Source organism: Furipterus horrens, unplaced genomic scaffold, assembly GCF_987537825.1.
Source record: "Furipterus horrens unplaced genomic scaffold, mFurHor1.1.pri manual_scaffold_7, whole genome shotgun sequence".
In the NCBI taxonomy this organism is placed as follows: domain Eukaryota; kingdom Metazoa; phylum Chordata; class Mammalia; order Chiroptera; family Furipteridae; genus Furipterus; species Furipterus horrens.
The window spans coordinates 105,740,393-105,763,210 of NW_028327177.1; the positions used below are offsets into that span (position 1 = coordinate 105,740,393).

The window sequence follows — 22,818 nt, forward strand, 5'->3', positions numbered from 1 at the left end:
GCTACATTCCCATCGCCGACAAGCCTTCTCAGAAGGCTGAGGCAGGCTCTAAGCCCAGGTCCCCTTCCTCTTGCTACAAGCACTGCTGTCCCTCCTTGGCCATCTCAGGATAAAGGCTGGAGCCCACAGCAGGTTTCCCATCAGGCTTTTATTATAAAGAAGGTTCCAGAGCATCTTGGCCACACCCTCTGACCTGGCCCCCAAGGCTCCTAGCCAGGCCTTGCACTTGCTGGGTCTGCTGTAGGGGGTGGGTTTGGGTCAGGCAGAGGGTCACCTGTGACAGGAACAGAAAGGGTGATTTTTCTCATGGTGGTGAGGGGGCCTCTGCCAGGTCTGCCTGTTCCCTGGAACAGTCATTTCCAGTGTTGCAATGGGAGCCCCTCGGTCCCCTCCCCAGGTCCTCTGCACAAGTGGCAGCTATTCACAGTTGGCGTGTGATAAGTTTAATATATAAAAGCTTCCTTAAAAAAACAAAAACAAAAAGTGGTGCTATCTTTAGAAACACTTCCAGCAAGATCAAGTAGCCCAGCTACAGCCTTGGTGCAACTTACCCCCGACCCCCCAACCCCAAGACCAAGATAGCCCAGCACCGGTCCCGTCTTCCTCCCTTCCCAGCTCAGGGAGAGCCCTCGACCTCCCCATGGGCAGTGGGCACTGCCCACTCCACCAGTAGCCGCTGGAGCAACAAAAATCTGACACCACTTGAAACTGTGTGGCCAGGTCTGACTCTGGGTGAGGAGACAGCATTTTGGTGGTTAAAGCAGAAACCAATCGAGGGCTGGTTCAAGGCAGCCTCCCCTCCATCAGAATGGCTGAGGTAGTGTTTCCGGCTGCAGCCCCTGGGCTGGGCGGCCTCTTCTCCATTCGTTCATTTGTTCGTTTGCTGGGCCAAGTCTGGTGGGGCTCCTGGCATCCGGCTGTGACAGAGCGACTGGGGGCACCGTCCAAGCTGTGCTGGAGGACAGTGGGAGCCTTACCAGAAACTGGCTGTGTCAATCAATTCCCCATCCCAGAGGCCAGGTCTGGGAACAAGGTGGAGGGGACAGAGGTGCCCAAGGGGTCAGGGCTTGGGGCTCCTCTGCCTGGCTCAGAGGCCCTGGTTCCCGTCTCTCCAATGGCTCTGCTCAGTCATTACCCAGGCAGAGCCAGAGGCACTGGCGACTAAATGACGTCGAGGGCCGGGTGCCTGGTTCCTTCCCAGCACCCTCTCCCATGGGCTCAGGCCTCGCTGTAGCACTCGTAGATGTTGTCCTCCATTAGAGCCACCACCTGCTCAAACTTGTGCTGCAGCTGGGTCCGCCGGGCCGTGGGGTTTGCCTCCAGAGCAGTCATGATCTGAGGGGGAAGCAGAGGGGTAGTTGGACCACAGCCCAGGGCTCCAATGGGTTCCCCAGCAGGTCTTCAGGGATTTCCACTGCTTGTGACCTGCCCCTGAGGCACAAACATCCCGGGATGTAAATGCTGGAGTGGGAACCTTGCCCTGGGTGAAATCAGGGGAGGGGACGGAGAATACTGTGGCCCTGAGGCTGGGTGCCTCACACTGGGGTTACCCACCTGTGGGCGATACCTCTTAGCATATTTATAAATCTCTGCCATGGCCACATTGGTGTTGAACTCATTCTGGTATTTCTACAAGCAAAGAGAAGGAGTTGGGCAGGGGGGTTAGCTCGTCAAACCTGGGCCCAGCCCTGTGGCTTACACATAAAGCCCGTAGTTCCTCACAGCCCCACTCTGTGGACAGTCACGTTCCAGAACCCCCGCAGCCCCGCCGCACCCTCGACTCCTCGGCCAGGTGCGCGTTCATCTCCTGCTCGCTGAGTGGGGTCATGTCATGGATCTGCTTATAGTAGCGCTGCACGATTTTCCGGTACTCAGGGATCTCCTTGGCATAGAGCAGCTTGTTGGTGGGTGAGTCCTGGGTAAGAGGAGTGAGGGAGTAGGAGTGAAAGGGTCTGTCTTTCCCTGGACGAGCCATGGTCCCTACTGCTGCCCTAACGGCCCCATCACGGAGTGTCCCCGCTCTGCCGACTCCTCACCCCAGCCCCCACCGCCCTTTTACATCAAACCCCTGCCCTGTCATCTGAGGGACTGTCAGGGCGATGACCTGAAAGGGGACCTACTTCTTTTAAGGGAGAAAAGTGCGTGGGCTTTGTGCCAGCCCTTGGTCACACACAGGCTGTTTTGTTTACATCCTTGCTTAGGGTTATAGGTCTCGGTGGCTAAGATTTCTGGAAGCCTGATTGCTGGCTCAGTGGAATGTTTCCCACCACATATTTCCTACGCCCGAAAGTGAAATGTGCCAAGTACACTCCCAGTTCTTTGTCACAGGCATCCTGCCTTCCAAGATAGCGTGGAGAAGTGATGGCGTTTACTATCTCTCGTGGCATCTCTGAAAGTCATGGACTAAATGCAGGGCCGCGCGCCTGCCATCCTGCCTGGCCGGTCTGCCTGCACCATCTCCTTAATGCACACAGCACCGGGTGCTCTTGCATGTCTCCCTGCCTTGCCCAAGCCATTCCCTCTGCCAGGAGCACTGCTGTCTCTCCTCTCCCCACAGACAGATGCCTCAGGGAACTCCCTCCCACACATATCTCAGAGGGCTTGGTCACTGGTTTCCCCTCTGCCCACCGAGATGGCTCCTGACCATCAGGACAGCTGCCTGAAGCCTGGCTGATTCTCAGATGATGCTGTGCTTGACCAAGCAGTTTTTCAGATTTGCCACGTTCCTACTGGCTTCCTGGCCCTGACTCTGTGGCCTAAATGCCGGGAGCTGATGCTGGCCACACCCCAGCAGGTCTCAAGTGATGCAGTGGCTGACTGTAAGAGCCAGTGTGTGGGAGTCTTCCCCTATCGGAATGTCCCCGTTGATCCCCACGTCCCCCAGACCTGCGCTCCCATGGTTCCCCTACCCCCCTAGAAAGACCTCAGTCCCATCACAGGCAGCCTCCTCTGGTCCCGCTATTGAGCAGCCTGCCCCTGGGAGCAGCTGACCTTGCCCAGTTGAAGATCAGAGATGGAGCAGGCATCAATGAAGGCCTGTGCAATGACTGAGAGGCAGGCATCGATATGGTCCGTCTTGTCAATGTCAAAGACAAACTGTGGGTTTTTCAGGATGTTCACCCAGAACCGGAGAGGAAGGCTGTGGGATGGGGACAATAGAGCCAGAGTGAGCCCACCCCAGAGGACAGGCTGGCTTTAGCCCTCAAGGCTGGTGTTGCCTACTCCCAAGATGGAACCTCTAGGAAACTTGGTTTGCTCACCCACAAATGGGGTGGAAGACCACCCCTGCTGACTGGGCTAGGAGCAGGGCAGGAGGCCGAGTCAGGAGCTGCAGGCCTGGCTGGGTTGTGGGGGCCTGAGTCCATTCTCACTGCTCTTCCCCAGCCCCCCACAGAGCCTCCAGCATGAGCCTCAAGCCAGACCCTGGTTCTCATTAGAAGCACCCCCACCCCGCCCTGCAGCCCACGGCTCCTCCCTTAGCCTCGCACGGCAGCAGGAAGTCAATCCACCATTAGCAGTAGGCAAGGCCTGAAGGAGGGCGGGGCTTGGAGCCTTGGCCTTGGCCTTAGGAGCCAGAGGGTTGGCAACACGCCCACCCCCGGGCCTCCCAGAGCTCTGAGAAGCCACTGCAACTGCACAGAAACTTTTGGGCCTGTGGCATTTTTTCTGAGGGTCAGACTGACATTTCAACAACTTTTGTTGGGATCTGTGACCCCCAAAAGCTAAGACCTGCCTCAAAAGAAGGCTACAAACTGGGTATGGGAATCAGGTCACGTGGCCTTGAGCCTGGCTCTGCCATCACAAGGCATCAGGCAGTCACTGCTCCGTGAGCCTCAGTGCTCACATCTGCAGCACGGAGCTGACAGTGCCCGCCCACGGAGAAAGGAGGGAGAATGACGGTAAGGGCAACACTTACGTAACGCTTGCTTCTAGCTAATGCTTACAGGTAAGGTGTGTTACTTTCATTGCCCTGATTTTATAGCTGGGGGAACTTAAAGCACAGAGAAGTTAAGTCACTTAACCAAGATCACACAGCTGGGAAGTGGCAGAATAGGGACTGAACCAGGCAGGTAGATTGAGAGTCTGGGCTCTGACCTTCTGCGCTATTGCTGGCCCCACCGGTATACGGAAGCTTCACAGTCTTCCCAACATACATACCACCCACCTGTTGGTTTTCCAGATGTGTAGGGTGTCAGGATCCGAGATCCCCCTCCTCTCTGCCTGCTCCTCCAGGAAGTCGAAGAAGTACTTGACAGCCAGAGGGGGCTTATCCTCACGAATGCTCAGAATGGCCTTGAACAGGTCATCCAGAAACTTCTGCAGCGTGCCCTATAGGGGAGCAGGGTGGCTGCCATCAGCCCAGAACATGTGTAGAGGGTAAATGGGACCATCTGTGGCTCTGGGGAGCCTATGGTGCTCAAGCTGGTGAATGTGGAAGCCATGTGGCATCAAGCCAGTCACCTAACCTCTCTGGGCCTTAGTTTTCTCATCTGTGAAATGGGTTAGTGAAACCTACCTCACAGAGGTGCTGAAAAGTCTGAGGCGTAGAGTAGGAAATCAGTGAGGCTGGGGTGTGGTCTCTAGGGTGCAGACTGCCACCTAAGCTGTGACCTTGTGGACATCATTGACCCCTTGGGGCCTCCCCTGCCCTCCGTTACATTGGCTAATACAGAAGTTGTTGGTCGGACACCCTTCGTGGCTGTCAGCAAATTCCCTCCTTGGGCAGGACCTTAAGTCCTTAGGCCTCTCATCCTGGGAGTCTATCTGGCTCCACAGAGGAAGAGCCCTGGCAGGTGCACACAGCTGACCATTCCAAGACAAGCAGGTGAGGCCAGGCCTACCTTGGTGGACAGCAGGCGGGTCAGGTAGATCTCTGGTAGCACCTTCTTGCGGTGGCTCTGCCGGTGGGACTTCTTGGGCTCTGCCAGCTCGTCTGTGGGCAGCACCTGGGAGGCCGGGGCGGTGGTCAGTGCCACTGCCAGGTACCCCTCCGCCATCTCTGGGAAGTCCCATCCCTCTCCCATAGGCGCTTGGTCTGCACACACTTTGTTCGCACAAATGACCAGGCTCCCTGCTGATTCTGGGTCCCAGCTCTACTCCCCCTGCCCCAGCCTTTCCCAGAGCCTGGAAGTATTGTCCCCAGAGGACCAGGGTGGCAGGAAGCCAAGTCCACACCCAGTGAAGGGCGGGAGTCCCCAGGGCCACAGGTCGGGCACTCACCAAATGGAAATACTTCTCTGTGTCCAAGTCTTTCACTATGAGAGGAAAAACACACAATAAATAAACAGGAGAGGGGAGGGAGGAAGAGAGAGAAACAGAAATAGAGACTGAAAGATGGAGAGAGAGGGAGAGAAACAAAAGAAATGAAGTTCCAAAGAGATATGTGGAGAGAATGAGATAGAGACAGAGACAAAGAGAAAAATGCAAAGAAAGAGGTAAGAGATGCAGAAAGACACACAGAGAATGAGACAGAAAGACACTGAGAGAAAGACATATGCAAGGTGATAGGAGAAACGAGGGCGGGGGGAGATGGAGGGACACAGAGACACAGTCACACGTGGAGATAAGAGGCCCCAAGGGTGGCTGCCCTCATTCATTCCACCCCCGGCCCCAGAGCTCCTACCAACCCAGACCTCACAAGCTGTTGGGAGAGACCCAAGATCCTGCTTCTGACCTCAGGGGGGGACCCTGAGACCCACAGGAGCCCAGGACTTCAGACCTGGCAGCTGGACAACTAGGCTTGGGGCATCTGAGGGTGTGGACGGTGGGATTTGAGGCAGGGACACAACCCAAAGCCTCTCCGGCCTGGCAGCTGCCCAGACCTACTGGAACCGTGTCCTGCCCTCCCGGGGCCTCTCTCTGGCTGCCCGCAGGAAATCAGCCTGAGAGGCCTGGCCGCAGGCCCTGCCAAGCAGTACTGGGTCAGAGGGCCTGGTCTGGCTCCTGCCCCACCGAGGAGGCCACATCCCAGCCCAGCCTTGCCTCTTGAAGCCTCAGATTCCCCAATGGAACTGCTCAGAAGGGGCCCTAGACACCCTCCCCCCGTCCACTGGCACTACCTCGGCCCAGTGTGTTGTCCTTCTTGTCTGTGAGGCTCATGGCCAGGGAGGCACCTTCAGGGATCTGACAGAAGGGGAGAGGCTGATGTCAGAGGCCAGGTTAGAGAGGCTGGAAGCAGGGGCTGGGTGGGGCTGGGGACCCCACCTTGTAGTGTGCCAGTGTGTTGAGCTTCTTGCGGCCGTCCTCCACCACTGAGGTGTCATCCAGGTCCCGGAGGATGTAGCTCTGAGTGCTCGAGGCGAACCACTCTGGGGACAGGGAACAGGGTGTCAGGGGTGGGCCGGGAGCCAGCCAGCCTGACCACACAGGGAGAGGCTGCTCACTCTCTCTGTGGAACGTGGGGCATGCCTCTCTCTGAGCCTCTATTTCCCTTTCTGGAAATGGGGAGAGGGAGGAAACTGGGAACGGGGGCCACAGTGGTGGGCACAGAGCAGGAGCTCTGAAAGTGTCCTCATCCTCGGAGTTGTTACTGTCACTATTGCTGATGAAATAAAAGGTACCACCTGTGAGAGGGTCAACACACCTTCCAAGGCTCCTCACTGTCCTCAGGTAAAGCCCAAGTGTCGCCCCTGCCCTTGCAGACTCTGGGTGACTGAGCACCTACCCAGAGCATCTCATAGCCTGCCCTGCCCTCCACACGCCAGCCCTGGTAAGCCACCCGAAGTCCCCTGCTCTGAGCAGATAGTCACTGTGCCTGCATGTTCACCATCACAGCCTGGTGCTTATAAGAGAGCCCAGCACAGGCCAAGTGCTCGGGAAAGGCCTGCAATCATTGAATGAATGGCCCAAGCTCCTACGCATCCTTGAAAACCCACTCCAACATCCCCTCCTTGGAAAAGCCTTTCCTGGATATGTTTTTGCTATTGTCCACAGCTTGCTCACATAGGACCTGTCTCCCGCCATCTTTGCCAATGGGCACCTATGTGACCATCTCCATGTCCCCAGCGCCAACATTTGTGCACATGTGCTGAGTGGAAGGAGGTAAGGCTAAGGCAGGGGCTGGCCCACCAAAACAGACCAATGCAAAGCTGTGCTGTCCCCCCTCTGCCCACCGAGGTCGACGTCCTCAGCGCGAGGCCACTGGGAGTAGGGCACGTTCTTGCAGAAGGCCTCCAGGATCTTCTCCTTCACCTGCGTCAGCGTGTCAGTGTCCATGGCCCGCACGCTTAGCGAGTCCATGCCGCAGCCCTGGAAGGACACGTTCAGGTTCTGCACGAGAGGAGAAGGAAGGGTCAGCAAGTCCTAGGCAGGGTAACAACCTACCAGAGGAGGCTGGGCAAGATGGTAGCCTCTGGGCATGTGGGCACCCCCTCCCAGCCAGCTTGAGAGAGGGTCCCGCCTTGCTGCCCGGCTGCCCTCGCCCCACCCACATGTCCGGCTCACCCGGGGCTTGGCCTCAATGTTCTCCCGCAGCAGCCACTCCTCGTTGAGTGTGTAGCGGGCCTTGCCTGTGATGGCATCAATGGAGCCCTTGTTGATCTGCTGCTTGATGGCACACAGGAGCAGGAAGAATGGCTCCCCAACCGTCTCCTGGGGTGGGCAGCAGCTGTCAGTGGGGCTGAGGCCCAGCCTTCCCAGACCCACAGTCCCCCTGTCCACCCTCCAGATTCCAGCCCCCACGCCTCTGGCCATGCTGCAGCCTCAAAACACCTTCTCTTTCCCCTGCCCCCAACTCTTCCATGGCTGCCTGCTTAATATCCTTTTGGAATTCTGGTGCTACTCCTCCAGCCCCCTGGAGCCTCCATGGATTCTAAGGCCAAACACCACTGGCTATAGGCAGGCACATTCATTTCATCATCCCAGCAACCCTTCCAGGGATCATCCTCATTGCTGAGGCTCAGAGAGGGCAAGCAACCGGCCCAGGGTCACCCAGCAGGAAAATGGCAGAGCTGGACTTGAACACTGGATCTGCTGACCCCCAAGCCTGTGATTCTTTCTGCTAAGCATACCAAGGTGAGTTCAGGTAGAAGCAGAACACAGACATGGTCTCAACCCAAATTACAGCCTGGTGAATGTGGAGCATCTTGGGCTTGGCTGAGGCCTCAGATACCCCTGCCTACGCCAGTCTCCCTCTCATAAAGTGCACAGGCAGAAAGGGGCATGCATGGCTGCTATCCATAGCCATGAGCTGTCATGGTCCGTTTGTGGCAGATACTTAGGTAAAAATGATAAGCTGATTAAAGGAAATTAAGTACATAATAGTGTTAGGCAGATTTGGCAAGATTATGAAGGCAGCATGCCAGCTCTTATTCCTGATCTAGTTCTCCAGGTCTGGGGGGGTGGGAGCCATCGAAGCCCCATTTTCTGGAAGAGGAAACAGGCTCAGAGGGAAAGCCACACAAGGAGGCCAGAGGGGCTGGGTCCAGAGTCCACTGCAGCCCCTGTGGTGCCTGTTGCAGCCAGTGCACTGCGAGAGCCTCACTGGGCTGTGTCCCTCCGTGGCCCCGCCCCCTCTGTCCCACCCCAACTCCCCTCCCCGCCAAAGGGCTCCTCCAGGCTCCCTGCCCTCACAAGCCCCGAGCCCAGCTGCACGGCCCACTGATAGAGGGAAACCAAGGCACGGAGAGGGTAATGCCTGATCCAGGGTCTCAAACCAGGACATCTTAGGCTCTGGTCTGGGCTCCAGTCAGGTCTGTGACTTTCTGCTGTGATCCCCAGATGACTTCCTGGCCTCTACCACTGTAGGGTAGCTGGACAGAGGGACAGTACTAGGGCTGAGCAACTCCTATTCTGCAGAAAAGCCCTCAGGGGGCCACCTTGGATGAATGCAGAAGGCCCTGACCACCTGGCCCCACTGGACTTTCCAGCCTTATTTCATCAGAAAGACTCAATGGACTTCCTTCAGCTCTTTCATAAATAGTCCCTCCTCCTGGCTTCACCCACGCTGTCACCAAGACCTGGAATACTCTCCCACACATTTCTTTACCTGGCTCATTCCTACTCAAACCCTTCCTTACGCCACCACCTTGAACCTTCCAGCCAGGTCAGAGGCTTCTGCAGTTGAGCTCTGCTGTGTTTTAATTTGTTCCCACATCTTTCTCCACTAATGTTGGGAAAGCCTCCATGGCCCGGCCTGGGTCTGATTTACCTTCTGACCCCAGAGCAGTGGCCCAGAAGCACAACAGCTGGAGGGCCTGATGACTGAGGACAAGCTCCCAAAACAAGGTCCCTGACACGAGCTCTGTTCTGCCCCAAGCTGGCTCTGAGCCCTCGCAGGCATCCAGGCCTCTGCTGAGCCTCAGTCCCCCGTCCGTACAGTGGGTCCTCGGGGCCTGTGCCTGCCCTCCTCCGAGCCCCTCTCTCCACACCTGCACAAAGGACTGATGACCCTTCTGGAAGAGTTGGTGGAAGGATAAAACAAAGTCTGATCTACCACGGGAAGGTTGGGAGGTGGTGGTCCCTGCCATATGGGGGGTGCCTTTGTGCCTGCCTCACCCTCAGACAGCTGTACATGCAGATGGACATCCAGTTGGTGAGCATCTTCTCGACCACGGACTCTGTGCGCCGCAGCATGAGCTTGGGGTTCTTGGCGGCAGAGGCGTCAATAAGGTCCACCAGCAGCTCCTTCATGATGCTCGTGTAGTACTCGAGCTTGCCATGGAGCGCGATGGTCAGCAGGGAGGCCAGGTTGCACCTGCAGTGGGCACAGGGCGTCAGCTGCTGGCCACACCTCACGGCCCCAGGACCTGGGGACCTCATGGTGGGGGCTACGGGCCACCTTATCACTGTGTGCCTGTGCAGGTGGAATCTAGGCCCAGGAAGGGGAGGAATGCGGGGTCTCAGAAGCCCCAAACCCAGGGCCTGATGCTGGGGGCCAGCCAGCTGCCCAGAGGACATGGCGATTGGCAAAGTTTCCCAGTCTAGGGTCTGGCCAGGCTGACCCAGGACCAGCAGTATGGCCTCAGCAGGCCCCTGCCCCACCCCCAGAGCCTCGAGGTCTAACCTGTCTCTCACTGCGAAGTCCTTCTGCTGCTCCAGCGCATGGACAAAGACAATGAGGAAGTGCTTGTTGCTGAGCAGCGAGGAGAACAGGCTGATGCCCTCTTCCATGTTGGGCCGGCAGCTCTCAGGGATCTGCAGAAGCAATCAGTGATGGGGTATCCACAGGGATCCAGTACCTCTTCCTGGCCCAGGAGTCAGCACTTACAATGCCCTGATGGATCCTTGAATGCTTCCTGGGATGGGCAGTTCACTACCTTTTAATGGTGGATGCCTCCTAACTCCCCATGACCAGGAACAATGGCTCAATTGAATTGAAAAGTGGGGCCCAAGGAAGAGCAAGGGTGCCTGAAGGTAATTCAGCATCCCTGTGAGGGACCTTCTCAACTTCTGTTCTCTGAGCAGCAGGAAGAGCAGGATGTCCAGGGAGGCCCAGTCCTCTCCCCTCTCTACCTGATTTGGGGGTCAGTGATTATAACACCCTAAAGCGCTGCTTCAGTGCCTCCTGGGATGAAGTGCTCACTACTTTCCAATGGCAGATACCTCCCAGCCACCCCGTGATTGGAGTCAATGATTGATTAGATGAGCTGGAAAGCAGGGCCTGAGAGGGAAGGGGTTGCCCTGAGGCAGCCCACTGTGTGTGCATGAGGGGTCAGGGGTACTCACCTTCCACTCTCCCAGCAGTGGGTGGGTCTCCTGCACCAGGGAGCTGCCCTGGGAGTTGAGGGTCTGGGAGTGCAGTATGTAACGCTCTTCATAGAGGGAGGAACACTGTGGAGGCAGACCCCAGCATCTCAGCGGGGCTACGGACTCCCCTGACTGGCATGCAAGGGCCGCTCAACAGAGGCAAAGGGACACTTTATAGAAAAAGAAGAGGCAATGGACCACGCCCAAGGAGTCACAGGTTCCAGAGGAGTGGGGAGGGGTGTCCCAGGGGGCTTCCTGGAGGAAAAGGAGGAGCAGAACCAGCATGAGCCAAGGTGTGGCAATGCAAGAGAGCACAAGGCTTAAAAAACAAAAGCAGCTCAGTGTGGAATGAGGGAAACTGAGGCAGAGGCGCTGCTGCATAGAGAATGATGTGGACAGGGCAAGAGGAGGGCACTGCCCATCAGCACAAACACTTGGGACAGGCCAGGGAAGGCGGGGACAGGGCAGCAGCCCCTGGAACAGAGGCACTAGAGGCTGGAGGGGCGGAGCAGAGTCCCGTGGACAGGAGGAGGGGCTGTGGAGACCAGGAGAAGCCTGGCTGGGAAGCAGCCCAGAAGTGAGAGAGGCTGGCAGGCACAGGAAGCCTGGGAGCACCTGGTCTCCCTCTGCTCGCCCCCTCAGTGAGGGGAGAGGCAGGCCGGGCACCGGAGGACAAGAGTGGGGCTGGCAGCCAGCTTCTATATGGACAGTAAAACATTAAGTGAGTAGAAAAGTGGGGGCAGGTTTTGTCCTGCTCAAGGGGCCCACACCGGACTAGCCAAGTTTCCCTGTGTGCATAAAGTGCCCTCTAGAGAGGCCCGGCCTAGATGGGGCCCCAAGCTCCTGAGGTGGCTGATGAGGGCACAGGCTGACCTTAGGGAAGAAAGTGCGGGTCACAAAGTGCTTGTACTCCAGGAAAGGGATGCCCTGGCTGCGGTTCAGCTCCTTGGTCAAATCCGTCATGTCCGTCTGCAGCTCAGCAAAGCCTGGTGACAGGCAGGTGGTGATGAGGGAATCTCAGACCCAGTCCCCAACTGAGAAAGCCGAGGCCCGTGGTGCTGCATGGTCCCCACTCGCTACCTTTACGGATCTCCTCTCGTATCTGAGACTCCATCTCCTCCATCTGCAGCAGTGTCTTCTGCCAGTAGCGCTCAGCACGGCGGCTCTTGGTGCAGAAGACGAACAGGGCTACGGGCAATGGAGGGGGATCAGACCTTGAAAGCCCTTTGGAAAGCGTTGGAGGGCACCCACTGTGTGCAGGGCCTGAGCCTGGAGGGAGTCCCACCTGCAGGCCTCAGCTCGACCTCTTCTGGGCAGGGTGTGGGAAGGGGCTGGGGAGCTGACAAACTCCTACAGGGCAAGGGGCTTGGGGAACAACCAGTAAAATAAGGCTCAATGTCCCATTCTTATAAGTGTGTGCGTGTGCGTGTACATGCATGTAAAACACGGGCAAGCAGTGGCTTTCCCTAGCTGAGACAATTATGGGTGATTTCTGTTCTTTCTGTTTTTTATCATTTTCAATTCTTTCTCCAAGGACCAAATGATACTTGTGAATTAAGAAACTTGTAAAAGCAGATTACAAAGTAGTATTATATTATAATCCCTTTTTGAGGTAGAAGAAATATATATTAAAATATTTTATACTTTTAAATACATTTGTGTGTGTGTGTGTGTGTGTGTGTGTGTGTGTGTGTATACAGTGACACCTCGGTTAACAATTGACCTGCTAACAAATTTTTCGGCTAATGAAAATTTTTTCGCTGTTTTACGGACTTGGCTAACGAATGTCTTAGTGTGGATGTGCTGTGCTCACATAAAGCAGCAAACGTGAATGGTTGGGCCATTCCAGGAGTTTCTTTTCCATCCGTATGTGTGTGACAAATAAATATGATTCCAGAATGAATTATCTTCATTAGCTGAGGTATCAGTGTATATATACAAATTTTAAGAAAAGAGACTTGTAGGAAATATACCAAAATATACAGGGTACAGGGTGTGAATGTGGTTTTTTTTTTGCTTTGTCCAGTTTTCCCTAAAATTGATTTTTAAAATGTTTGTTTTTATTTATTGATTTGAGAGAGAGAGAAAGAGAGAGATCTGTCATTCCACTCATCTGTGCACTCACTGTTGCCTCCTGCATGTGCCCTGACCTGGGATTGAACCTGCAGCCCTGATGTATCAGACAACACTCTAACAGAGCTACCTGGCCAGGGCCCCTAAAATTTTCTACCTCAAATGTTTATTTTTTTAAACAGCTTTGTTAAGATATAATGCACATGCCATATAATACATCCATTTACAGTACACAGTTCTAATGGCTTTCAGTATATTCACAGGGTCGTGCACCCACCGCCACGATCTACCATCAGTATATTGTTATTGTCTCCAGAAGACCCGCAACCACTAGCAGTCAGTCCCCACCCCTCTCCCCTCTTCCCCTGCCCTGACAGCCAATATTCTGCTTCTGTCTCTATGAATTTCATATTCTGGACATTTCATATAAATGGGATCATACGATATGTGGGCTTTTGTGAGTGGCTTCATTCATTTAGCGTAATGTTGTCAAGGTTCATCTATGATGTAGCATGAGTCAGTACTTCTTTCTATGACTGAATAATGTTCCATTGTATGTATATATTACTTTTCATTTGTTCACCCATTGATAGACATTGTATTGTTTCTATTTTTTGCTGTTACGAATAATGCTCCTATGAATTTTCATGCACAAGTTTTGTGTGAACATGTTTTCATGTCTCTTGTGTATACACACCCAGGAGTGGGACTGCTGGGTCACATGATAACTCTTTGTTTAATCTTTTGAGGAACTGCCAAAGTATTTTCCAAAGTGGCTGCACTGTTTTCCAACCCACCAGCAGTGTATGAGGGCTCTAATTTCTCTGCTACATTGAACATATTACTTTTATAACCATTATTTTAATAGTAGTATAGCCTAGGCTAACTTCCCTAATTACTCTCTCTTGAGCACCTTCAATAGCTCCCTACTGACTGGAGAGAAGGTTCCAAAATTCCTCTGCTTGGCCCTGAGGCCCCCAGCCTGGCCTAGCACGTCCTCCTAACACCTGTTTCCTTCCACCCAGCTGTGCTGCAGGCAGGCGCACCCCTCACCCTACTTCTGGGTGTGGCGCCTGTTCCCACCTCAAGCCTACGTTCAAGCTGTGCCCCCAGCCCACTTGCCCTCTCTTTTGTTTGTCCATCTTCAGCAGGGCTGGGCAAGGTGGGGAAGGTCTGCCCTCCAAGGTGTCGTGAGGGCGGGGCTCCTTACCGACCACAGAGAGCAGCAGCAGGATGCTGCAGATGACGATGGACACGATGATGGCGGTCTCGCTGCCGCCCAGCTGCAGCGTGGCAATGGTCTGGTTGAAGTTCCCTACCTGAACCTGCATAAAGGTAGGGGAGGGAGTTGTCGCTTCGCTGGACTTGCCTTGGCTCTTCTCCTAGCTATGTGGCCTGGGACAAGTCACCTAGCCTCTCTATGCCTCAGAAAGCACCTCTGACACAGAGATAACCAGACACACCTCCAGGGAAAGCCTGAGGCCTAAATGAGATGATGCTTGTCGCGCTTTTAATCCTGGGACCAGGGGAACAGGTGGTGTCTGAGGACTCAAAGGGCAGAATTGGGACTGAGGTGAGGGTGAAAGGGAGCTTTCCCAGTCAGAGCTGTCTTAGGGTGTAGGTGCTGCCTGTGAGGAAATGAGCTCCCTGTCCCAGGAGGCATGCAAGCAGGTACAGTGCAGAAAGGCCCTCATCTCTGGGCCCTCCCTCCACTCCTCTTGCTCCCCTCCCCTCCACAATTCCGTGTGTGCCTTTCAGAGTTCAGCCCTATCAGGCCTGTCACTGACCTTGATCAGCCCCGGCCAATCAGTGACCTTGAGCAGTTCCTAAGTTCTTGGCCCTCTTTGCTTATCTATCAAGTAGTGGTGTAAATCTTTGCTTTGCTCTGCTTGCCTAAGCTATTGAGTATGAAAAACGCTCAGTTTCAAGGCGCTGAGCCAGGGACAGGTGCCCAGCAGATAGGGCCAGGGGCCAAATCCATCTCTGCCTCGAGGGCCCCATCCACTCACCGTGATGGGCAGCTGCCCCTCAGCTGTGCCCAGGGACTCATTGACTGAGCAGTGAATGACTCTCTCCGAGACGATCTGGATGTCGCAGGCCACTTGGCCTATTTTGACCCTGTACTCATGGCTCTCGAGCCCCAGGCTGTCCTGCTCCTTCTGTGGGAGAGGAGGGCAGTGCTCACCACATCTAAGGTCCATGGCTGAGCCCAGCCCACTCACTGCCCCCACCCAGCACCCACTGGCCCTCACATGGATGACTAGGGTGAGGGGCTCCCCGGGGTGGTGCTTAATCCACTTCTCCCTCTTGGCCGTGGAGAACTGAGGGTCAGGGAGGTAGTCCAGGTGGAACCTGCTGCCCCGTTGTGCCTCCTCGGAGTCCAGCAGCTCCTCAGCCACTGCCACCTCGTCAGTGTAGACCCGTCCATTGATGAAGAAGTCTACTGGCGCTGATGCGTTGCTCAGAGCCCCCGGGGATGGGCAGGTGATGAGGGTGGAATTGAGAACCTTGCAGAGCTGGTGGGAGAGGGCCATGGGCCAAGGTTGGGGATCAGGGGTAGACAGATGTGCATGGAGAAATGGGGAGAGATTGAGGTTTAAGGAGACAGAGAGGCAGAGAGGAGATATGGGAGACCCAGAGAGAGACCAAAAGAGATGGGGAGACAGAGATAGATAGGAGAGACAGGCCTGGTCAGGCAGCGCTGCTGGCCACCCCACCACCACCACCCGCCTCAGGCCCCTGCGTCCTCACCGTGGGCTGCCGGCCAATGTGGTGCACAGCCATGGACACGTTCTGCACCATGTGGAAACGCTCGCCAGCTACTGTGATGGTCCTGCCACCGCTGTGGGGACAGCAGAGCCCCATCAGCTCACCTACAGCCCCAGAGAGCTAGACCCGCCTGGGAAACAGGGTCAGGGTCTCACCTGACAGGGCTGCGGCGGGGACTGATGGCTGTGATGACTGGGTTCCGCATGTACCAGAAGGTGAGGTTGCCATGCACACAGCCCCGGTGCTCTAAGCGCACACACACGGGCACGGGGGCCGGCAGGGCACCACTGGGCACCGTGCAGGCGATGATGGTGTCTGTGCGCCTGTGGGAGGGCAGCGCGCTTCATCAGCAGGACCCCTACCTCCCACTGGTTGCCCCTGCCCCATCTCCCAGGGGCATAGGCCTGTGTACTCGGTCTGGGTTTACCTTTTCAATTGGCCCCAAACTGGTCTTCTGCCCTCTTGTACATAAATCTGTTTCTGTATTTCACTGCCACGCTTTGCTTGGGCTGTCCTCCTCACCTTAAATATCTTCCCTTCTCCTCTCTGACCCTGCCTGAACATCTCAATTGCCAAGTCCCGCCTCCTCTAAGAAGCCTTCCCAGAGCTCCTCTTCCAACTTCTGTCCCTGGTGAGGGCCCTGTCCTCCTCTTTGTGTCCGCAGCAATGCTCATCAATGGAGCCTGGTACACAGTAAGTGTATAATAAAGACGGAGCTGTTTCACTAGGAGCTAAGGGTCTCAGAGTATATCCAATCATCACTGTTTTTACTGCAGCTGTCATTTATGGAGCACCTACTGCATCCTGGGCACAAGTACCTCCCACAACTTGCTGGTACTGTTCTCACCAGATGAGAAAACTGAGGCTCAGAGAGGGGAAGGGGCTTGGCCCAGGGGTGATGCTTAATGCCAGGATAGTATCCCCACCCCTGCAGCCCCTGGCCCCATGGTGTCTATGGGTTGGAGGTGGCAGCCGGGGCCAAGGGGCTTACACAAGCTCCGTGCAAGGCTCTGTGTTGTTCAGCAGGACCTGGAGCTCGGAGCCCACGTGGAGGTCACTCCCGTGGATAGTGATCCTGGTGCCCCCTGCCTTGGGGCCCATGTCAGGCTCCAGGGAGTGGACCAGGGGCAGCTGTGGGGTGGAAGGCAGGTGGTCAGGCCTTGAGCCAGCCCCCAGGCGTGTGCCTGGCAGGATGGGCAGGACGGTGGGCTGTGGCCCCGCTTACCACATAGGAGAAGCGCTCCCGTGACTTGCCCTCCTTGGAGGCGTTCACTGTCACCACATCTGAGAATGCTCCTGCGGCTGGCCCCGTGACACACACAATCCTGGGGGAGGCAGCTTTGGTTAAGGGAGCAGCCAGAGAATCCTGGGGCACTGTAGGCACAGCTCTGCTTCTCCCCTGAACAGTGCCTCCCACTGCATGCCGGGGGCTGGGGGTAAGCTCCCCACCCTTGCCCTCAACCACCTGCCCCTCCCACTCACAGCTGGGGATGGCGTTCAGCTGGGACACGCCAAAGGCACTATCCCCCAAGTTCCCTATCAGTTGGAAAACAGTGACTGAGGCCCCAATGTCACCTTGGCTCTTCCTGGGAACACGCCCTACCCCACAACTCTCCCATAATTCTGCAGCTATAAGACAAGGGGCTAGACAAGATAGTCTCTTAGGACACTTGAAAGTTCTGTGACCACAAAAACATTGCTGGGCTGGAAGCCTTAACTGCAAGCCTAACGTATGGGCTCCTGAAAGGAAATCCAGTTCATTCATTTCTGCTCCCAAAGGTTTCCTAGAGACCCTTTGGGCCAGGCCCCACAGCTACAGGCCCAGATCTCTGCACCTCACCAGCAGCCCCAGACTTTCTTAACTACACATTTTTTTCATCAGAGCAAGGCTTCTGGGAAGTCAGGCTGGTCTAGGGTACATGGGAGGGCTTCCCAGAGGAGCAGCCACTTGAAGGACAGAGTGGGGTCCTGAGCAGAAAAGTGCATGATGTGTGCTGGGAACAGCTTGAGCAGTCAGGAGACCTGAGAGTGAGCAACTTCTGGGGGACAGAAGGTATGGCCAAGGGGAGAGGGGAGGGCAGAGACGTGGCTGACACTGCCAGTTGGTTGGGGCCTAGAGGTCACTCGCACAGCCCCAGGGGCTGCCCACTACTTACTCTTCTGACACTGTGTATCTGTCGGCCAGTGGCTCACAGGCCACACCGCCTATCCACACGCCATGGGCCACGTCGCTGAGCCGCCGGCCCAGGTTCCGGCCACGGATGGTCAACAGGGTCCCACCATCCAAGGGGCCGCTCAGGGGCTCAATCTGCCAGGTGACCAGAGAGAGGGTGAATGGGGTCCTGAGGCGAAGATGCTGGCAGGGTCCCCGCCACTGTCACAGGCACCCAGGGGAGGCCTTGAGGGGAGGCTCTGAGAATGCTGGGGCTGCTACTAAGTGTATGCGCGGGCGTGCTTGTGTTATTAAGCCCACTGGGGTCTGGGGACACAGAGTGGGGGTGGGGGTCTCCTGAGGACACCAAGGTCCATTCTCAGTGGGCATGTCTGACCACACCATCCTATATCCCAGGCAGAGCTGACTGGGCCTGGGATGGCCCCTGACCCAGGCTCAGATGATCAGAATCCTTCCCTGATCCAGGCTAAATCAATCAGAATCCTTCTGAGATGCTTTTCTTAATTAAAACAGAAGCCTGGGAGTAAGTGGTACCCTCAGTTGTCACCGTATCAGCAAGGTTTCCTGCCCTCACTCAGCCATCTCCTCCACCCGACTCCCAGTGCCCCTGCTCTGCCATTTTCCTCCGTAGTACTTACCACCTTCTATGTATGAATTATTTCCTTACTCACCCCCAACTAAAGCACTGGCTCCGTGAGGGTAGGTGCTTTGTTTTGTTCACTGCTGTGTCTGCAGCACTGCTGGGGCCTAGCACCCTGGTGTTCTGTAGGTAACAGTGCACGCGCGTGCCTGTGTATGTGCAAGCACGTGTGCCGTGCGTCCATAAGCCCATGTGGGGGGCTCTGCAGGTGTATGCGCAGGGGCTTCCACGGGGGGGGGGGGGGGTGCTTACCGCCCGGATCTCGGGGGCAGGGCAGACGCCAGTCACAGGATGCAGGGGCCCCCAGAGGTGGCAGCTGTCACTCCACACACACAGGTGGCCTAGGTCCTCCCGGCCCAGGCACTGGGAGCAGTCGGGGCTGCCCATGGCGCAGTTATAGACCTCCACTGGAAAAGACATGGAGGCAGCATGGGTCAGCCCCTCATTACACTGTCCCCTCCACACTCACCCACTCACTGGGTGTCCCACCCAGAGGCAGGTCCTGGTTCTCAGGGTTAGGACCCCAAGGGGTTCTTAGTACTTTCTCCAAACCCTCTGGAGCCTGTGCTAACCCCAGTGCAGCCACAGCCTCATTAGTATCATTCATCCTCACTATGATTCTATCAGATGGGAGCTGTTTATTAGCCCCATTTGACAGACAAGAGATGAGGCTCAGAGAGGTAGAGTGACTGGCCAAGGTCACACAGGCTATGAGTGGCAGAGCTAGGATTCACACCCAGGCCTGAGTGGGTCTCTTTACCCTGCAGCAGAGCTCCAGATGCTGGGGAAACACTGAGCAATGTGGGCTCTGTCGGCCACAGACTCTGGGAGTGGCCTGAGGAGGCATATAGGGAGGAATCTCCAGGGCCTCAGTGTGCAGGCTGGATCTGAAGCCTTCACGGTGGGCATGTGAGGAGCCCTGTGTGCACTAGGAAGGTCTGAGACTCCCCATAAACAGACAGGAATTTGGAGAATTGGTTCAATTCTCCAAACAGTAGGGACACCAACCACCATTTTGGGGTGCTGACTGTGCCCTAGACACCCTTGTAAGGCTTTGTGCATGTCATCTCAGCAAAGCCTCACCCAGCCCTCTGCAAAAGGGCCTGTGCCCTCATTTCACACTAGGGACACTGAGGCTCAGAAAGGGAAGGGTAAGTACATACCGCAGGTTGCACAGCCATTGGCATGGAGATGCCCAAAGGGCATGGTACCTGGCCCAGAGTAGTTGCTCAATAACTATGTACTAAATGACCAGGTACTGAATGGCAGGGCTGGCATCTATGTGTGTATGTTAGGGAGTGGTGGGTGGGACATCTGTGACTATACATGAGCACTGGAATGAGACACCCCCCCACCCACTGTGGCTGAGCCCCACCCACTGTGGCTGAGTCCCCTGTGGCCACGTGGGGTGGATGGGGGCTCTGACCTGTCATGGGGTCAGGACTGTCCAGGAAACGGGCTGGCAGTCCCTTCAGTTGGAGGCTGAGTGGAAACACCTGGCTCTTCTGGGTCGTGTGCAGCTGCAAAAGGAAGGGAAAAGGCATGAGGGGTGTAGATGACATTCAGTCTCTTCTCTGTGGGAGAGGATGTCATGGAGACAGATGAGGGCGGGGCTGTTGGGAATGGGGGCGGGGAGCCAAGGAGGAGGAGGAGGTCGGATGGGACGAAGGCAGTGCAGCATCTGGACTTGTGCAGATGCCGGAGCCACACCACTCACCACCACTTGGTTACAGAGTATCGCTGATTCATTCACCCACACGGCCTCAAATATCTCGTCCTGCCCAAAATTACACTCAAGGGCTGCACTCTGTGGGAAACAAGGAGCAGGGGGGATGGAGAGTGAGGACGGCACCCTCCAACTCCACCAGGACACCATGGACTGCTGCCCTGGAGGGTGGGTGCGGCCCTGCAGCAGGCCTTTGCCTGGGCTGTACCCTCCTCCAGAACGCCCTCTCTCGCTTCTAGGTCAATGTTTGAGGGAGGCAAGGAGTCCATGAACACCTAGAACTTCGGCCTTGTGCCCTCCTGTCACTAAAAGCCTCTTCAACATCTCCTAATGGCCTATGTGAGGGTCTTTACTCAGCTCATAAAGTGCTAACTCTTTAGTGTGATCGACATTCAAGGTTCATCCCAGTGAGGATCCAGCTGCTTGTTGAACTTCAACACCGCCCTGCTCTGCCCCACCAGGCCCAGGCCCCAGACAGACCAGGACTTGGCCGTAGCAGAATATCCCGTTCTTCCACTTGAAAGGCTTGTCTCTTGTTTTATCACCCAGCAAAACTCCACACAGCCTTTAAAATTCAGCTCAAATGTCTCACGTTCCAAAGCCTTCCCTGAGCCCCCTCAGATCAAGGGGGCACCCCTCATGTAATTATTCATCCATTCACTCATTCAGCAATGAATATCTGGGTGTGTGTTGAGGGTCCATTAAGCTCCTAAAGCCTGGCCCCCACCCTGTATATCAAGGACGACCCTTCTCCTGATGTCCAGGCTCTGCTCCCACCTCTCCCCACTCACTAGGAAAGGCTAAGGTTGGGTCTTGGTCCCTCTGACAGCTTCAATGGCAGCTGATGACGGCTGAAAGAGCTCAGGTTCCACCTCACACAAGCCCTGGTTCAAATTCCAACTCTGCTTCTTCCTAGCTGTGCCACCCTGTACATGTGGGCCTCCTCTCTGAGCCTTGGTTTTTTAAACTTTGCAATGAAACAAGCTTCCCTATTCTGCAGGGTTGCTGAGAAAACGAGAAATCATGTATCTTTGTTATGCTGCACGTTGTGGGTACCTAATATCTACTGGCTGTTATTCGTATGCAGGAGGTGCTCAATAAATGTTTGTTGCATGAATAAACAGGGTCCAAGTCCTCAGTTTCATCTTGCCCTTAGCCCAGCACAGGGCTTCTGGGTAGTAGCATCAGTAAATATTTGCTGAGTGAACAAACTCGGGTTTTATGAGTGTTGGGCCAGCCACGTGGCAGGACTTCCTGTTTATGTCCCTATCATTGGCAGATGTGACACCCTCAGGAGAAAGCAGGTCAGCAACCTTTCCCCTGCTCTGCCCCCTTCCCCCTTTGCTCTGAAGCTAATACAGGAAAGTGGCTGTTGACAGGACTGAAAGCTCATTTGTCCCCTGCCATGCTGAGCTGAGAGGTGGATTTGTCCTCTGAGTCTCTGAGCTCAGTCCTTGGCCACCTTGGGGAGCCTGTCCTGAGGGTCCTCAGGGTGTGGGCTCAGCCAACAGGGTGTTGCAGATCCCAGGCATGGGCCTATGCCCGCCCCCACCCTCATGTTCTAGAGGCAGGCCTGGGGACAGGAGGGACAGGATCACGGAGGCCCAGTGAGGGCAGGCCCGTGCCCTCCAATCACACAGCCAGAAAGCAGCAGCCAGGGCCCACACCCAGGGCTTGGGCCGCCACATGCCAAGTTCCTGCAGCCCACAGCACTGCCCTCCGTCCACAGGGACCCAGACCCCTGGAGGCCCTGGGAGGCTAAGGCCCAACCCTTGCAGGGTGGAGTCGCAGGGTCAAGGGCAGGGCCCCGGCCGACCCCTCGCAGAGCTCCAGCCCAACCACAGGCTTCCCAACACACCCCAGACGCCTGGCACGTGGCCCCACGTGTGACGACAGGCCTCAGCTTCCCCGTGAAAGCGACAGATGGCAAATCCCCAGGAGCTGGGGAGGGGGGTGGCTGGCATGCTTCCAAGATTCATCAATGGTTCCCACCCAGAAGGGACCCAGAAAAGGGTGACATCCCCTCCCCCAGCCCAGATGGGCAATGGGGGAAGGGAAGGCTGGTTGTAGGGAAGAGCACTCAATCAGGAGTCCAGGCCTAAGGTGCAAGGCTAGCCTGACGTCATGTGACCCAGGGACATCAACTTCCCTTCAGCGGGCCTCATTTTCCCCATCGGGACAATGGAGCATGGGGGAGCCAAGAGGTTCTCTGGCCATTCTCCAGGGAAGACCTGGCAGCCACAACTGGGGAGGTGTGTCCAGGGTCACAGTTTGGCCTAGGGGTGGGGCAGAGTACTGTACCCATGGGCAGTGTCCACCATGGGCTGGGGCCCAGCTCTGCCAGGGGTCCTGGCCAGGGTTTCCCTCAGGCTGCTGGTGGCCTGCTGTGCCCTTGGCCTAACCCTTACTACTGACTTCCATTTCCTCCTTTTCCCGTGCCACCAGAGCAGGGCTTTCTCTAACAGAACCTGGAAACTCAGAGCAAGGAAACAAAAGCACAGGTGGTGGTGGGCCCACAGTGTGGGGCCCACCTGGGACTTACGTCTCCCAGCCCTCTGCCCCACCCCACCCACCCGGGCCTGGCCTGCACCCACCTGGAAGACGGCCGCATTAGCCAGATGCACTGGGATGGTCTTGGAGCCACCCGTGGGCATGGGTGCCAGGGGTGATGGCAGGATCTGGGGACAGTGCTGAGGGCTCTGCAGTCAAAACACAAGGAGGCAGGGGTGATCGGGGGGATGCATTTCAGAA

At 56.1% G+C, this 22,818-nt stretch overlaps 1 protein-coding gene across 1 annotated transcript in view; it reads right to left on the minus strand.

Moving 5' to 3' along the window:
- Positions 1–133: 133 nt before the first annotated feature.
- The window catches only part of PLXND1 (plexin D1), a 51,329-nt gene continuing 28,644 nt past the window's right edge, over positions 134–22,818 (minus strand). The window contains exons 9-36 of the mRNA XM_090284208.1: positions 22,662–22,766; positions 20,059–20,148; positions 19,768–19,861; positions 18,594–18,748; positions 17,685–17,836; positions 16,754–16,853; positions 16,520–16,659; positions 15,684–15,851; positions 15,511–15,601; positions 15,012–15,275; positions 14,769–14,918; positions 13,970–14,084; positions 11,767–11,874; positions 11,560–11,672; positions 10,666–10,770; positions 10,004–10,134; positions 9,496–9,694; positions 7,444–7,590; positions 7,113–7,269; positions 6,205–6,308; positions 6,060–6,123; positions 5,221–5,255; positions 4,842–4,946; positions 4,166–4,329; positions 2,992–3,139; positions 1,775–1,915; positions 1,555–1,629; positions 134–1,335 (exon numbers count right to left, since the gene is read on the minus strand). Coding sequence (XP_090140334.1) covers positions 1,219–1,335; positions 1,555–1,629; positions 1,775–1,915; positions 2,992–3,139; positions 4,166–4,329; positions 4,842–4,946; positions 5,221–5,255; positions 6,060–6,123; positions 6,205–6,308; positions 7,113–7,269; positions 7,444–7,590; positions 9,496–9,694; positions 10,004–10,134; positions 10,666–10,770; positions 11,560–11,672; positions 11,767–11,874; positions 13,970–14,084; positions 14,769–14,918; positions 15,012–15,275; positions 15,511–15,601; positions 15,684–15,851; positions 16,520–16,659; positions 16,754–16,853; positions 17,685–17,836; positions 18,594–18,748; positions 19,768–19,861; positions 20,059–20,148; positions 22,662–22,766 — 3,537 coding nt within the window. The 3' untranslated portion in view covers positions 134–1,218. The remainder of the gene's footprint in view (positions 1,336–1,554; positions 1,630–1,774; positions 1,916–2,991; positions 3,140–4,165; positions 4,330–4,841; positions 4,947–5,220; positions 5,256–6,059; positions 6,124–6,204; positions 6,309–7,112; positions 7,270–7,443; positions 7,591–9,495; positions 9,695–10,003; positions 10,135–10,665; positions 10,771–11,559; positions 11,673–11,766; positions 11,875–13,969; positions 14,085–14,768; positions 14,919–15,011; positions 15,276–15,510; positions 15,602–15,683; positions 15,852–16,519; positions 16,660–16,753; positions 16,854–17,684; positions 17,837–18,593; positions 18,749–19,767; positions 19,862–20,058; positions 20,149–22,661; positions 22,767–22,818) is intronic.